At 41.4% G+C, this 16,901-nt stretch overlaps 1 protein-coding gene across 2 annotated transcripts in view; it reads right to left on the bottom strand.

Annotated features, from left to right (window-relative positions):
• The window catches only part of TBC1D24 (TBC1 domain family member 24), a 30,458-nt gene that overhangs the window by 8,035 nt on the left and 5,522 nt on the right, over positions 1 to 16,901 (bottom strand). Inside the window, exons 2-5 of one of the 2 annotated variants that reach the window (XM_078381386.1) lie at positions 16,078 to 16,150; positions 10,285 to 11,318; positions 261 to 419; positions 7 to 70 (exon numbers count right to left, since the gene is read on the bottom strand). In XM_078381386.1, coding sequence (XP_078237512.1) covers positions 7 to 70; positions 261 to 419; positions 10,285 to 11,243 — 1,182 coding nt within the window. In that variant the 5' untranslated portion in view covers positions 11,244 to 11,318; positions 16,078 to 16,150. The remainder of the gene's footprint in view (positions 1 to 6; positions 71 to 260; positions 420 to 10,284; positions 11,319 to 16,077; positions 16,151 to 16,901) is intronic. The other variant, XM_020813123.3, reaches the window with a different exon arrangement.

Raw genomic sequence — 16,901 nt, 5'->3', positions numbered from 1 at the left:
ACACACCTCCTGTTTGGTTGTCTTAATCAGAAGAAGAGTTGGTTCATGTCCCTCACAATGTGAATAGAATCTGCAAAGAGAAACAGAAAATGTGGGACTGAAATGAGATTATTAGAAGTACAGTACTGGTTTTAACTTTATTTATTTATTTATTTAAAATTATTTAAAATAAAGTCGCACAATAACAATCCAGCCACTGTCTTGTGGTGTTCTTTACCCCCTGGTTCCTTTTGTAAACATGTAAGGAAGAAAGCCAGTACCTGCTTAGACTGCAACCATGCTCGGAGGTAGTGAAAAGCAGCAAAGGCTGGCAAAGTGCAAAACGTTCGGGAATCCACGACCAGATGTCCCTCATCTTCTTTACATCAACAATTTCAGACTTGAAGTTTTCTGCATGAACAGCCAAGTGGACATTCTGTCTGCGGAACGACAGCATTAACGTTTAGAGAAAGATGGGAGGAACAAATAGACCGAAAACACAAGGGCCAGTTCAACCCTTGCCTATGCCAAGGAACAGCCATTTCCAGGCACCCAGAAGGTATCATAGCATCCCTAAGTTAGCTTGCATACCATGATTAATCAACCAGAGATATGTCAGCAGAAGGAACTAGTAATTTGGCAAGCAGAAAAATTACCCCACACAACAGAAAAACCAATGAAGGGTGAAAAATCCCAAACAGATGCTATACTAAGCAACGTGTTTGAGACAGATATATCTTTAGCTCTTGTAAAAGAAGACTAAACATTTTGCCCTTCCGTTGTCTTCATATAAATTCTTTAAATATGTTTACAAGCTGGCCAGATTCCGTCACCAAAGCCATAATCATGGAAGGGAAATGAAGCATTCAGATTATAACAAAATTTAGAGATGAGTGCTATAATTCAAAATTTGTAGAACTAGCGAGTAGCAGCTTGGTTTTACCCAAGACCCCCCCAAGGCAAAACTTTAATCGGAGTAAAATACATATAATGAATAGTAGCCTAAAAGGTGATAAGGTGAGTCACTGACTAGAAATGATATGAATACCCTCAGGCTGCTAAAGTAAATTCTCTTATAACCACTGCCCAAGTTATAACGGTCAAAATCGTGCAGCGTAACTCAAGAATGTTGGCAACTCCTTGGGTCAAAGTCCTGAGTCCCAAGTCCCAGCCCTATTAAAAATAAGGTTTTTCCCACAGAAAAATTGAGGAGGTGGATGAGTTGGGAATCGAGTCCAAGTCATTTTTTTTGGGGGGGGGGGGAAGAGAGAGACAACAAGTAGAAGTTGAGACACTGGTGCAATTTAAATCTGACTAGATAGCGAGTTCTGTGACTTGAGTCCCCATCCCTGGTGCAACTACACATGGTGGAAGTGCTGCTCCCGAAGAACTGTGCAACTGGTTGTGCTGGAATGTGTGACTGATTTGCACAATTGCATAGCACAGCTCCTTGTTGCCAAGCATAATGCCCATCACATTTATACAGGTGCAACTTTATGTTATGCCAGCATTAACAAGATACTGCCCAATGTACTGCAGTGGAGAATATCTCCCTGGGTCTGTATCCAACAAAGAAGTCCTGTATTCTCGAAGGCTTTCACAGCCGGGATCTGATGGTTGTTGTGGGTTTTTCGAGCTCTTTGGCCGTGTTCTGAAGGCTGTTCTTCCTGACGTTTCGCCAATCTCTGTGGTCGGCATCTTCAGAGGAACAGGAGTAGGAACTCTGTCAGAGCATGGACAGAACTCAACAGATGCCTTCAGAACACGGCCAAAGAGCCCGAAAAACCCACAACAACCAAAAGACGTCCTGTGTTGGCAGTATTGGGTTATAATCTACGGAACCTCATGACACAGTGTACATATTTGTCTTTAAAAAGCCACAGGGCTCTGTTATTCTTCTTCATGGCCTTGCTATAAAGAAATGGCAACCTCCTCCCCAGCATCAGGAAAGGATGGGTTATCACTGATAAAGGATGTCGCTGAAAAAGAACTCCGAGATAGGAGATCACTTCTCTCTGCTTCGCACAGGGCTGTATCCTTGTTTGTTTTGGATAGATGGATAGATTCCACCCAATATCTTATGATCTCAGGAAGAATGCAGCAAGATATATATTTAAAATGTAAACTTTTGAAACCATTTAAAACCATACACATTTAGAACTAATGACAATAAGGAAACCTACTACCTCAATCTCTGACGGCCTTGGTAAATAACCACATTTTCATTTGGTGCCAAAATGAGATTGATGTTAGTGTCAGCGGAGGCTCTAAGCAGAGAGCATTCCATAACTAGGTTGCTACAGCCAAGAAACTTTTACCCGATGTCTCTACATAGTGGACTGTTCTCTGTAGTGGGACATGGAGGAACTCTCCCCCCAGCAGATCTTAGTGATTGGAGAAGCGTTTCCTCAAACATCCAGGTTCCAAGCCATTTAGGGCTTTATAGGCTACTATCAACACTTTGAACTTAGATGGGAAACATGCTGGCAGCCAATGCAATTCTTTCAGAACTGGTGCTATTTGAGCTCTGAAAAGTGTTCCTGCGAATAATTGTTGTTGTTGTTGTTTAGTCGTGTCCGACTCTTCGTGACCCCATGGACCAGAGCACGCCAGGCCCTCCTGTCTTCCACTGCCTTCCGGAGTTGGTTTAAATTCATATTGGTCGCTTCGATGACACTGTCCAACCATTTCATCCTCTGTCGTCCCCTTCTCCTCCCGCCTTCACATTTTCCCAACATCAGCGTCTTTTCCAGGGAGTCTTCTCTTCTAATGAGATGGTCAAGGTATTGGAGCCTCAGCTTCAGGATCTGTCCTTCCAGTGAGTACTCAGGGTTGATTTCCTTTAGAATGGATAGGTTTGTTCTCCTTGCAGTCCAAGGAGCCTCCTCCAACACTACAATTCAAAAGCATCAATTCTTCGGCGGTCAGCTTTCTTTATGGTCCAGCTCTCACTTCCGTACATCACTACAGGGAAAACCATAGCTTTGACTATTCGGACTTTTGTTGGCAAGGTGATGTCTCTGCTTTTTAAGATGCTATCGAGGTTTGTCATCGCTTTCCTCCCAAGAAGCAGGCGTCTTTTAATTTTGTGGCTGCTGTCACCATCTGCAGTTATCATGGAGCCCAAGAAAGTGAAATCTGTCACTGCCTCCATATCTTCCCCTGCTATTTGCCAGGAGGTGATGGGACCAGTGGCCATGATCTTAGTTTTTTTGATGTTGAGCTTCAGACTGTTTTTTGCACTCTCCTCTTTCACCCTCATTACGAGGTTCCTTAATTCTTCCTCTAATCTAGTTGTTGCATATTGCACTGGTGGCAGTGTTTTTGTGTCATCTACAAGGCAGCCCCATGTAAAATTATACTAGTCTAACTGGGAGGTTATGACTAGAGATGGGGGTATTCGTATACGAACACGAATATCCCCATGGGGCTGGACCCTCGTTATTTCCATCTGTGTGGGGAATATTCGTATTCGTATACGAATACCCCGATCTCAAGTTATGACTGTATCCTGGTTGTTCCTGTTAGGACTGTGATTCAATATATGTCCAACAACTCTAGTTTATGGACAAGAATTGTGCCTGATGGACACTATTCATGTGCACAGTACCATAAGACTTACAAGAATGCAACATGATTCCACTGCTGTTGCAATTCCAGTTTATGTAGAATCCCTGGGAAGGTATCAGCAAAATCCAGCTGGCATGGTAATACTGATGCAAACGTATGCTCTCTTCCACACCCTTCTCTTCCCTTTTATATAGAAGCTGGATGCCATCATGAGTTTTTTTTTAACTCTGGGTGCAGCAGTTCTCAACAATGATGTGATACATCTAAAATATTCTCCAAGATAATTCAGACAATAAGTGTTTACTGTTCCTGCATAGGTTTTCTGATTTGTTTTACCCTGAAAGGTAGCTCTAAACTTCTGTACTTTTTTGTTCCTTATTACATGACCAAAGTATTTTAGCTTTCTGTTGTAAGATTTCTTGGTCTCTGCTCACCTGCTTTAGTATTTCTTCACTATTCACTCTGTTGATCCAAGAATTTTTTTTGCATCTTGTGATTAATTCACATTTCAAGTGCTTCTGCATTTTTATTGCTTCTTGTGTTTAAGTCTACAGCTCCATGCTATACAGTAGAACTGAGAATATGTTCGCCTTACAATGCGCATCCTTACATCAAGTTTTTATTGCACATTACAGTCTTCGCCTTAGAGATGCTGCTGCAGGCCAACTTCGCTTTCACTTTTGTTCTGTTTTTAAGCTGACAAGTCACCTCTGGCTTATGACGATCCTATGAATAAGCAATTTCCAAAATGACCTGTCCTTGACAGCTCCATTTTAATCTGATGATTTAAGCTTATAGTTCTGCAGCCACAGCAAGCTTTGGTGTTTTCATTTTCGGATAATGTAATAAAGACTAATCTCAGCCAAATTTCACAAATGATTCCTTTTCTGCGGATTTGATTGAAGATCTACTTTAAAAGGCTATAGTGTCAACTTCTATTAGATTTAATAATTTTGAAACACACCATTGAGTCCAGCAGGTTTCCTGTTTTTAAAAAAGTTGTACAGTGGTATCTCGCAAAACGATGACCCTGCAAAATGACAAATCCGCATGACGACGAGGTTTTGCGAGCACCATTGCGCTTCACAAAACAGTGATTCCTATGGGGGAATTTTGCTGGATGACGTTTTGTTCCATGCTTCCCCATATGCTTCCCCCCCCCGGGACTGATGCTTAGCAAGAGGACGATTTAACAGCTGATTGGTGGCTCTGCAAAATGACTTCCCTAGGGCATTTTCTTTTGCAAGACAGCAATTTAAAATGGCTTTCATATGGGCGATCTTAGCTGGACGACGACTATTTTCCCCATTGGAACGCATTAAACGGGTTTCAATGCATTCCAATGCAGAAAGGTTTTTCGCAAGACGATGATTTCGCTAAACAGCGATTTCAATGGAACACATTGTCATTGTCTTGCGGGGCACCACTGTATCATATTTAGACTTTGTAGTTCTGCATTTCTGGACCCATTCTAACAGGTGGTACAATGCATTCGGCTGTGTGCAACCTTCCAAATAGCTCTTTAAGGTGCACACTCCATACTATGACTTTATCCCTGGCATCACATATCAGTATTATTTCCGTTTATCAATGAGTAGCATTAGTAGTCTGACCATGACTACTATCTTTCCTTTTTCCTATGCACATTACACAATCTTCTCTAGGTTTTCTGCTTCTTACAGTGGGGCACTATTTTTCTTTGGCATCTCTAATTACGTTTCATATGCTTTTTTGAGCAAATTTGTATTTGAGCAAATTTGTATCTTCATTTTTCTATTTTCATCTCCCTTTCATTAACTGTTAAATTTCTTTGGTTATCTGAACTATCTGAGTGTGCTATCTTATTGATGTCTCAATGAATTCTCCTCAACCACAGTATATACAGCTAAATCTTACTACTTTGACTCCTGTAATTATTTTGTTTTGACTTGTTAACATTTTCTTTAGTTTTATATGAAATACAGGAACTACCAGATTATGATCTGAATTTCTGATTTTTAAAATAATTTTAACACTGCTCAGATGCCTCTGGGATAATCTGTTTGTTGCTTGTGCCATCTTGTGGGGATTTCCATGAATATCATGTCCTCCATGGTAATTTGAATATGGTGTCAATATTTACAAGTTTTTCTTCAGAGAATTATATAATTCATGCTCCATATTCATTTTGCATTCCCAGTCTGTATTTTCCAACAAGTCCTCCTCAAACTTGTTTCTCTATCTTAGCATTAAAATCCATTATGAAATTTAAATGATTTTCCCTCATGTACTTTATAACAGCTTTGTAGTATTTTTCTGTTTTATCTCCATCAGTCATTCAGACGTACACTTGTATGATGTTCATGTCTATGGGATTTGTTTTTCACTGGATAAATATTACCTGGTTTGTATAAAGAATAAAGTTTGTGTAAAGAATAAAGAGCTGAAGTCACGTCTCTTGTTATTACAATAGCAACTCCACAATGGTGCTATACATTATTATTGCACAAATAAAGCACAGTATGTGGCTGTGTTCTGGCCAAAGAACTCCACTTTCTCCAAGGATCTGAATATTCTTACGTTTCACTTCTTTTCCTGTGCTTCACTACAATGCCCATTTTTGGTGCAGGTAAGGGACCCAAAGTTGTCCTACTGTGGTTCCTTGAATGTTGTTCCTCAACTTGGGGCCTCTTCGGCTTGATCCAAATATCTGTCTTGTCTATACAGATGGTGATCCATAGGGTCCCTTCCAGTTCTGAGGTTATTATTCATCCATTACAAGCAAACGTTATGGTTCCCTAGTAAAATGTGTGATCCATATATGCAGTCCTGTAAGGCTCTCTAAACAAACTGTTGTGTTTGTGCTGTAAGACTACCTGCTAATACGTACTTCAAAGCCTTAAGATGTCAATGTTTAGGCAGATCAGGCTTATGATCATCCAATGATTGCTTGCCTAGGCAAACAGACTGTGTACTTGTGCCAAAGCTGAGTGATTAACACACACACACACACAAACAAACCTAGGTGAGAAACTCATGCGACTTCACAGTTGGTCTCTCAACTATAGGATCAGAGGTGAAACACATGGCTCTGCACATCTTAAAAGGAATGTAAGAGTCCAAGCTCTCAGGAAGGAATAAAAAGGGGGTGAAGTCAAGGCCAAGGCCGTGGAAACTAATTTTAGTACTACATCACCAAGAATCCCCTGGGAAGCATGACCATGGTAACTGGAGGAAAAAGGAGAACCAAGAAATTGATTCAACAAGATTCAGAGGATGATGGACTCGGCCATCCTTTTCCATCTCAAACATCTTTGTGGAAAGACAGAGAAAAACAAAGAGAACAGAGTTTTAAAACCAGAATACAGTATGACAAGCAAGTGTCAAAAGGAGAGAGGGTGAATAAAAGCAGGGCTCAGAATAACACTGTGAATGTAAGAATCATTACAACAAAGCAGGTAAGTAATCACATTACAAGAAGTAACCACAGACCAGTGGTTCTCAAACCTGAGGCCCTAAATGTTCTTGGACTACCATCTCCAGAACTCCTGGCTATCTAGGGCTTCTGGGAGCTGTATCTGAAGAACATTTCATGCTCCAAGTTTAGGAACCACTGGCATAGACAAACAAATCCATGGTGGGGTTAAAGTTCCATTCCAAGAGTGTGATGGGCTTGTGGAAAGCATGAATGGCTTTCTCACAGTAACTCAGCCTCAATCCTCGAAACAGCTTCAGAGAAAAACAGGAAGGAGACACATTATATGCCTACAATGCAACACGAGCAACTGGCTGCTAACGTACGTTCTCATAATAAGCAACAAAACAACATCATAGGTAGAAAAGTTCAGTAGGTAGTTATCACTGTTAAAAATCTGATATTGACTCCACAGCTGGAAAAGGTTGCTTTTTTGGATTACATTCCAAAGAATCCTACAGCCAGGAGCTGCAGTCCAAAAAAAGTAATGTTTTCTATCTGCGAGACAACATAGTTTTCCCTGCAGTGTTATCAGGTCAGAGCAGGCTTATCATCAAAATCCATGAGCTCCAAGGCTGCATGGATAAGTTAGGCTAGACTAGAATGCAGACCTTGCGCACCAAAGCTTGATAGTAGAACTGATGAAACTCGTACATCGTTGAGTTTCTCCCCAGTGCCATTTCTTGCCACCCAAGCAATTAGTAGCAAAAACAGCCATTAGGAAGCAAAGCGAAAGCAGATGAGGGCAGCAGAACATGAGGAACGAAATCTTTAAACCTACCTTTTAGGGGACGCAATGCTACAAAGAAGAGGTGCAGCAGACACGGAATTGACAGAAGAAGAAAGCAGGAGAAGGGAAAGAAAGAAAAAAAAGAGAAACCAAGACAACAAAGATCAGAAATTTCATATATCCTCACCAAATAGTTTAAGGATAGTTGCACATTCATCATTTATCAGTTCTTGAGTCCTTCTTTGTTACCCAAATCTTGTGATTGTGTTTATTTGCACATGATCTCCTTGTACACCACAACTTCTTCTTTACCAGCAGAGACTTCGAAAGTGCAAGCAAGCATCTTTTCTCTACCAGCTGTTTTCCATTCATGATTTTTTTGCCCACAGATGCAGGAAGGAGAGGCAGCCAGTGAACTGGCTGATGAAGCCTCTGTATCCCTTTACTATCATACATAAATGGATAGTTCCTGAGGATGCGCCTCTGTTGAAATGCCAGAGCCTTGGTTACACACATAGCTGTGGTGTGATAGCCAGGCAACAGGTACCTGAGCTGTAGTTTAAAAAACACACCTCCAATGTAACCTGATTTTTTTCTAACTTACCTCTAAAAAAAACCAAGCCTAACACAACCATCTGCCATGAACTTTTGGGACTCAAATTTCTCTGCACTATCAACAAGGTACTGGTGCATGCCTGACGAAGTGGATTTTGATCCATAAAAGCAGCAGATTGCTTAATTTTTTTAGTGATCTAATGAAGATGTCGTTGGCTGGATAGCTCAGAGGTTGGGGGTTCAATTCCCCACTGTGCCTCCAAAGAGAAGGATCTGACTTTGGGCAAGCTCCGAGGATGCCCCCAGAAAAAGGGCCTGGAAAACACTTATGAGTATTCTCTATCTGGAAAACCATGAAAAGGGTCATCATAAGTCAGAACTGACTTGACAACATATTGTTATTGTTGTCATCGTCACCATCAGAAACATATTTCTGATGGCATCCTTTGTTATCAGCAGGCGGTATAAAGCCTCTGCATTGGTCAGGCCTCATATAAATAGGAGGATCCTAGTAAGGTCTATTGAGAGTTTGGAAAAGTTATTTTTTTAACAGCAACTTCCAGAACCTCCATGTCCCAAAGGCCAACTTTTCCAAGCTAGACTTCTACCTTTTCCCATTTAGAGTAACATCATCTCCTTGCAGCAGCAGTTCAGCTCACGTCACTAACCTCACAGAACCTGGGTTAAAATCGCAAGATTCGATACAGTTGTCCTGATCACGGCACAAGTATTATGAACCAAGACCGTAGTTACTAAAGATTCAGCAAGGCGATCTTCCTGTAATATCTAGATTAAGCCACTCATCTTGGCGTGCATGGAATAAGCAATTATTCTTAGGACCGCAAACAACTTCTCTGAAACTTTACATTTTGGGTCTGTCAACAATTGGGGGATACTTCCACTCCTCAACTTTCTGTTATTATAAAACATTAACTGAGTTCTCCCCTTAAAAATTATTAAAAAACCAGCCATGTCTCCTGTCAGCCACTGGCCTCATCCAGTTTTTACTAGTGCAAAATGCAGTGTTCTAACAGCCTGACCCAGCCCTCTGCAACTGAAAAATTTCTGTAAGGATATAGATAAACTTTCATGTATTTGGAAACAGTTATCAGCCGAGCAAGCAGAGTCTTCGAGAAGCAAATGAAAGGCTATACTGATCAAATACATTTCATTCATACCCTGACTGCTATTTCCACTTTTTGATATTTTTTTGTTCATTTTTTATCATTTTTCTGTGTCTCTTATACTGTATTTGTATTGGCATCAGTCTGTGTAATACCCAATAATATGAGGCAGGAGTGGTCAACCTGCAGCCATCCAGATGCTGCTGTACTACAATTCCCATCATCTCTCACTATTGCCAAGATTGGGAATCACTGATTTATACCCTCAGACTTGGGTTGATTTATTACCTGCGTGGTTGCTTTACAGTATTATCTGCTTGCCTGTGGGGTCATGAAGCTTGTATTTTGAATGCATTTCTTTTGAATGTCTCCAGCAAAATAAATCTGAAAGCAAAAGTTCCCAGCCTCTTAAGGAGCCACGGTTCCCTCCCACCCCAGGATGTGTCCTTGTTCAGTCGAAATTGGGAGCAGGGAATCTCCATATTCTCCAGCATGGGATTACTCTACATTCTCCTGCCGAGCTATATCTCTACGTGCCGCTCAAACTCAGAAGAGGGCAGTTTTCCTTTTGCAATGGGAGGGGGGAGGAGAGGATTACAGAATCAGAGAGAGAGAATCTCTCAGAGAGAGAGAGAGAGAGGTAGAGGGGAAGGAGGCAGGGAGGGAAGGAGCTGTGAATCCTCAAGCAGCATTTTTCACACATCACAGACAAATGGATGAGTGCATTTTTCAAGCCCTGTTAATACACAAATTGGACTTTTACACTGGCTACACTGAACACACACAGCTTTACAGCCATTTTCATTTCCCCGGTACTCAACAACCTCAAAACATTTTTAAAAGTCTCTTGGGATATGTATAGGCTCTATTACCTTTTCTGCTTCACTGTTATGCCTTTCTGCTGAAGTGCCTTCTCGTTAGCCATCTGCAAAAGCTGGATCTCCTTCCGTGAAAACAGGCGGATGGCAAAAGCTTTCTCTAGCAGTTTCTCAGGAGACACAGACTTTGCAATGTCTCTTACAAAAGCTCTGATATCTTCCTGTACATTGTCCGATTCCATAGTCTGACCAGCATGGACTTTATGAAAGAATTTGAGAAGAGCCAGTGCAACACGGTAGAGTACTTTGTAGCCCTCGACCAAGAATACATCAAAAACGCGTGCAATGTAAACTAGTGGCAGCTCCCCAAACAACCACCGCTGCCAGTCAGAATAAACTTCCAACACATCCTTTGAGACCGCCACCATGAGCTTATGGGCTGCCTGGCAATACTTGTTCACCAGGTCACCAAAAGTCATGCAAGACGACTCAAAAGCCAAAAAGGTCTGGTCAATGTAGTGCTTGGAGGGATCATTGCAGGCTAGGATGCGGCAGACCTTTTCAAAGCACTCGGCTTCATCTCGGCTGTAATGAAGGAGGAGTGCCACTACTGAAGGCAGAGCTGGGCAGAACGATATGTCTGGAAACTGGCTTGCAATGCAGGAGATTACCTTCCTGACGGCTGCAAGGCCCTCTGCATTCAGACAGTAAGTGGGAACTAGGCTGTTGTCCACAAATTCTGGAAGAGGGAGGCTGCTGCTGTTACGTTTGCCAGTTATTTTCCCCACAATGTCCCGGTAGACATGGGCATCTGGAGTTACTGTGCGGCAAGGGATGTCATTTATCAGTTTATGGTACACTTTTGCTCTTAAGGAGTGGTTCTTGGCCCAGTAACCTTGGCGAGCCAGTTGTTTCAGGTCCTGAAATTCGGTGCTACTCAATTCCTTCGTATCTTGATCCTGGATCGTGGCATCCATCTTATCCCAATCTATAAAGCGGCTATATTCACCCATAGCTGTTGCGATTGTCTTTGCAGGACAACATATAAGCAAGAATCTCCTTAGTGCTTGCAGGAAGTATTCTTTTTCCTGGAATAGAGTGGAAAACGTATCAAAGGTTACTGATATACTCTTCCTAAACATGTAGATGTTTAACTTGTTTTTATCATTGCCAACAATACAGAACTAATTTCAAACTATCAGATGGAGATGCATGCTTACGATTTTTATGCAGTCACAGCAACAATTTATCACCCACTCTGTCAAAGAATACAACTGAGTCCCAGATTGGTCATATTATTAACTTTTAATTCTACTTTACCAACTTAACTGGTTATGAAAGGAACTCTATAAACTTCTGTAGGGCTCTTAGGGAGATGTTCAAGTGCCAAATCCCTGACCTGACAATGTCAAGATGATAAACAGTCTTTGATTCTATTGGTGGGTAGTGGTGGGAGGGAATAGTGGTCTTCCAGATACTTTTCATTGTAACTCTCATAATCTCTCACCACTATCTATGACAGTCGTTCCCAACCTTGATTCCCCAGAGGTTCTTGGACTGAAACTCCAAGAACCTTTCACCACTGGCTGTGCTGGCTAGAATTTCTGGAAGTCGTAGTCCAAGAACATCTGGGGAGCCAATTTTGTCTATGCTGACTGGGGACAACAGGTGCTGTAGTCAATAACATCTAGATCAGCCATTCTCAACCCTTTTTTCGGTCACAGCCATAAACACAATATGAAAGAAATACAGGCTGAATTGGGATTGCATAAATCACATAACCTTTCAAGGTGGTGTGTGAAGAGTCTTTTCTCGTCTGTGGCCCCCTTCAGATGTACCAGGGTTCCATAGGAGCCCACATGGCCCCTGTTGAGAATGGCTGATCTAGAATTCTATGATTCTATGTACTTACCACCATTTCTCTAGTAAATGTTTGGAAATGTTGTGATTCATAAACCAATCTTGTTTATTTCCTTTTCAGGCATAGTTGTACCCTAGAGTCAAAACCACTTCAGTGTATTTATAGCCTTAAGTGCTTTGAAGAGCACTGGCCGGGAGATGAGAGAAAATAGAAGTCAGATTTGAATGTACAGTCATGGCCAAAAATATTGGCACCCTTGCAACTCTGTCAGAAAATGCTACCCTTTTCTCAGAAAATTGTTGCAGTTGCAAACGTTTTGGTACTCACATGTTCATTTCTTTGGTTTGCGTTGGAACAACACACACACACAAAGAGAGAAGAAAAGTCAAATCTGATACAATCCCACACAGAAACGCAAAAATGCATTGGCCAAAATTATTGGCACCTTAATATTTGGTAGCACCCCCTTTGGAAAAAATACAGTAACTGAAATCATTGCTTACTATAACCTTGAATGATTTTCTTACACCTCTCTATTGGAATTTTGGACCACTCTTCTTTTGCAAACTACTCCAAGGCCTTCATATCTGAAGGATGCCTTCTCCCAACTGCTGTTCTGAGATCTCTCCACAGGTGTTCTATGGGATTCAGATCTGGACTCGTTGCTGGCCATTTCAGAAGTGATTGTTTGTAACCATTTCTGAGTGCTTTCTGAAGTGGGTTTTGGGTCATGGTCCTACTGGAAGACCCATGACCTCTGGTGGAGACTCAGCTTTCTGACACTAAGTTGCACCCCAAAATTATTTGGTAATCATCAGATTTCATAATACCGTTCACACAGTCAAGGCATCCAGTGCCAGAAGCAGCAAAGCAACCCCAAAACATCTTTGAACCTCCACCATCTTTGACTGTTGGACTGTGTTCTTTTCTTTGAATGCCTCATTTCTTTTTCTGTAAACAGTGCCATGATGTCCTTGACCAAAAAGCTCCACTTTTGTCTCATCTGTCCACAGTAGGTTCTCCCAGAAGGATTGTGGTTTGGTCACATAAGTTCTGGCATACTTCAGTCTTGTTTTTTCATGCCTTCGGGTCAGCAGTGGTGTTTTCCTGGGCCTCCTTCCATAGCGTCCCTTTTCATTCAGATGGCGACGGATAGTGCGAGCTGACACCGTTATAACCTGTGTCTGCAGATCGGCTTGAATTTGTTGGGAAGTTAATCTGGGTTCTGTATCCACCATTTGTACAACCCTTCGTTGTAATTTTTCAGTAATCTGGCTCTTCTGTCCAGGTCCAGGGGGGTTAGCTACAGTCCCATGGGCACTCATTACAAGTATCTGCCATATCTGCGGAATTAGTAGATTTTCTTTCAGTTATCCACAGTTTACCGCAACCTTATACTGTATACAACTTGCAAGGGGGCAGGACGCATGACTTTTGGCCTAGCCCCTTGTATGTTGTATATAGTGTTTGCTACTATCCATGGTTTCAGGCATCCACAACAGATCATGGAAGGTCTCCCCCACAGATATGAGGAGACACCTGTACTGATTTCCACTGCACTACTGGCTATTTTTGCAGCTAACAGAAGAAGGGTAGTACTGGCAAACAAATAAACAAACACTGTAATGCTTAACAAGGGATCTGTATACAAACATCTAGTCCACTGGGCATTTAAGATACATACTATTGGCAATTCACTCACCTCAGGATATATCTGATCTATGACATTTAATGAAATGCTATAGGTTTTTCTGCAGTGGGAATTCTTCCAGGACTAACACAGAGCGTTCAATAGACTGCCATAATGAGGTTAAATGTACTTCGATTGTCTCCCTACGATATGCCCCAGGGTCTGCATCCATAAGCATCAGTTCCTCTCGCCACTCAAGGAATACAGTTCTCGACAATCTGGGACGATCCCGGCAGTGTTTCCTAGGCTACTTCTTACTCTCATATTTTATTCTGGACTCACTGCATGTTGGTGTGCAAGACAGCAATATATTTTCTGCCAGGACAAATTGCCTTGAAGGACTCTCCCTGAGAAGAATACTATATAAAAGAATCCGTATCCTGGATAACGTGAGATACCCAACTTCCCCAGGGAGGCAATCGGATCCCATGAGGAATGTAAAAGCCAAACTGAATTTGGGGGAGGGGGGGAATGGATCTCGTATAGCTTAAGAGTAATTAGTTACAACTAGCTAGTTACCTTGAATATATTCCTACTCGGCAATAACAAAAGTGTTCTACTACATTATGTTATGACTGGATCTTAATGATGGATAACCTCACTCTCTTTTACAGTGCAACCTTCCATTATCATGGGAGTGTGGCCTCAGTAAATAGTGCTGGAGGAGTATCATGTGGTGTGGGTGCTGCCACCTTCTTTCCTGCTGTCTGTACTGAGGCAACAATGAGGTGAACATGAAGAGTGTTTTGCACAGCAAAACAGAAGCTTGTAGCACTCATTGCTTCCCCCCCAAGTTACCCAGTAAGGATCAGTTTCAGTTATTTCTGTGAAGTGTGTAAGAGTAACACTTGCAAATTTCAACTATAATAGTAACTACTTTTAAGAAGTTACTTCCAAATACGAATCCTTACCATGGCAAACTAAAGAGGAATGAAGCATTCCCACCTCTTTTCCTTCCATGTACGAATAATTTGTAAAGTCCTGTACAATTGCAACATACAAAAAAGCAGCTAACAGTGCAGGGTGAGAGGGCTGCATTAAGATTCTTTACAGGCACAGAATAACTGCTGCATGTCATTAGGATCAATGGCAATGATTACTGTGTACGTTATACAGCTGGCTGTGCAACACCCCCAGAGCTAGAAATATCTCCAAAGAGGAAGAGCTTCTTAGACAAGGGAAAGATGGAGTATCACTTGAAAAAAAATCAATCGCCCTCTAGCAGACATATGTGCTAAAAATACCATCTAGCCATAAGCAGAACTGCTTCTAAGGAACAGGAAGATTGTTTGCCTTCTGAGGATCAAATGTGAGTTAAGCTTCCATTACCTCATCCAACAAAAATGACATTAATAGCTACAATATGCGGAATTTCAGCTCTTTTCCTCTTATTTAATTATCTGATTACAATATGAGTGAGCATCCTTGGTGGATGACAAAACGGTCCCTCCGGCACACCTATATTTCACCTTCAACATAGAATGTTAGAAGAACATCCTATCAGTGGCTTCAGTTGGTAAAAAAATGTGGCAACCAGACTACCCTAGACTTTTTCTGCACAGTTTCAAGCTCTTATTACTGAAAAATATGAACTGGTTGCCAATTACCTTCCAACTCAAGGTGATGACCGTAAGCTCCAAAGCAATTTGGGGGCTGGTGACCTGTGGAACTACCTGTCTTTTTGTGAACCTGTGTGGAAACTAAGATCTTCAGGAAAGGTTGTCCTGAGAACACAATGACCCGATGAAACCCATTTGATGGCAGATGGCACAGCTCGGCTCTCCCAGACTGTGGGATGCACTCCCTTTAGAGCTGCGATCAATTTGCGCTCTCTTTGCTCTTAGGAAGGATGTGAAAATGCCTCTTTGTAACCTGCCATTTAAAACTATTACAGTGATTGTTTACGGTGGAACTTTGCTTTATTAATTTGATTTATTGATATTCATTGGCTTCCTTAAAGACTGTTGTTTGAGTTGGAAGGCAAGATAAAAGTTGCCGTAAATAACTACAGTGCCTTTTAGATGGTAGCCGGAAGAGCCCTTTGCTTGGAAGTCTGTTCCAGAGCAAACGTCTTAAGTGGTCACACTTAGGACACTTCCATTTACCCTTGTTTCAGAACTCTCGGTGATAAAATGAAAGGCCCAGTGTGGTTTGCACAAAACCTGATCTACATATTACCAAGACAATGGTGGGCAAGTTGTTGAATTATCTCATTTTGGTCTTCCTTCCAGAAACACTTTCTGCTCCCACTCCTTAAATATACATTCTTTTTGCTGAAGATGGTTGGGCAACTTACTATTATGGGCTGGAGCTTCTGAGATGCAGTGCTTTATTGACTCCCTTCCTTTTAAGTCACTGGCACCAACCACCTATTGAAGAAAATAAAATTGAAGGGGGATTTAACCCTGCCTCTGATGACATGAGAACCAGTTTCATTAATGTCTCCCACAGTAGCTACTGTATTTTGGCCCTCGGTACTCAATGTGATGCATCCGACGCCCATGCATATACGTAGAGCTTCAGCTTGGTAAATATTTCATTCACATTGTTTAGAGTCCAGCAACGTTCTATGCAGAGTAAGAAGAGGAACCAGCTTCCTTTGTACAGCAATTAATATTTCATTAACAATTAATTTAAAGAAAAGCCTCAATTAGTGCTTGCAAATCGAATTATTTACTGGCTATGCCCATCCTCATAAAATCTGTTTACTAGATAAAGTGCTTTTTTGCATCAGTACAAAAAGCCATATAAAGAACAGGGCAAAGGGGAAAGGTTCAAAAATAACAAGAAAGGAAATACTGAGATGTGACAAGGAAACAGTGCACAAAAAGCTTCCTGATAATATGGAGACAGACTGTTTCATGCTTAAAGGTGAAACTTATCTGTAGTATGTTTATTAAAAATATTTCTGAACCATTTGCCATTTCAGCAAAATTCCAGATTTATTTACAACACTATATAACAATGCCAATAAAACCCATTAGCAAACAGTTATAGGTGGGAGGGGAGGCTAAGCTGAAAAGCTGTTTCTCAATACATGCCAAAAATATACCTTAAATAAAAAGGGGGGGGGCTGTACGAAAGGAAGCATTATTTGCAGCTGGACATTTGTGGCAGGGC

The sequence above is a fragment of the Pogona vitticeps genome, chromosome 13 (genome assembly GCF_051106095.1).
Source record: "Pogona vitticeps strain Pit_001003342236 chromosome 13, PviZW2.1, whole genome shotgun sequence".
Lineage (NCBI taxonomy): Eukaryota > Metazoa > Chordata > Lepidosauria > Squamata > Agamidae > Pogona > Pogona vitticeps.
The sequence above is the reverse complement of the archived record's forward strand: the minus strand, read 5'-3'. Positions and strand labels throughout refer to the sequence as shown.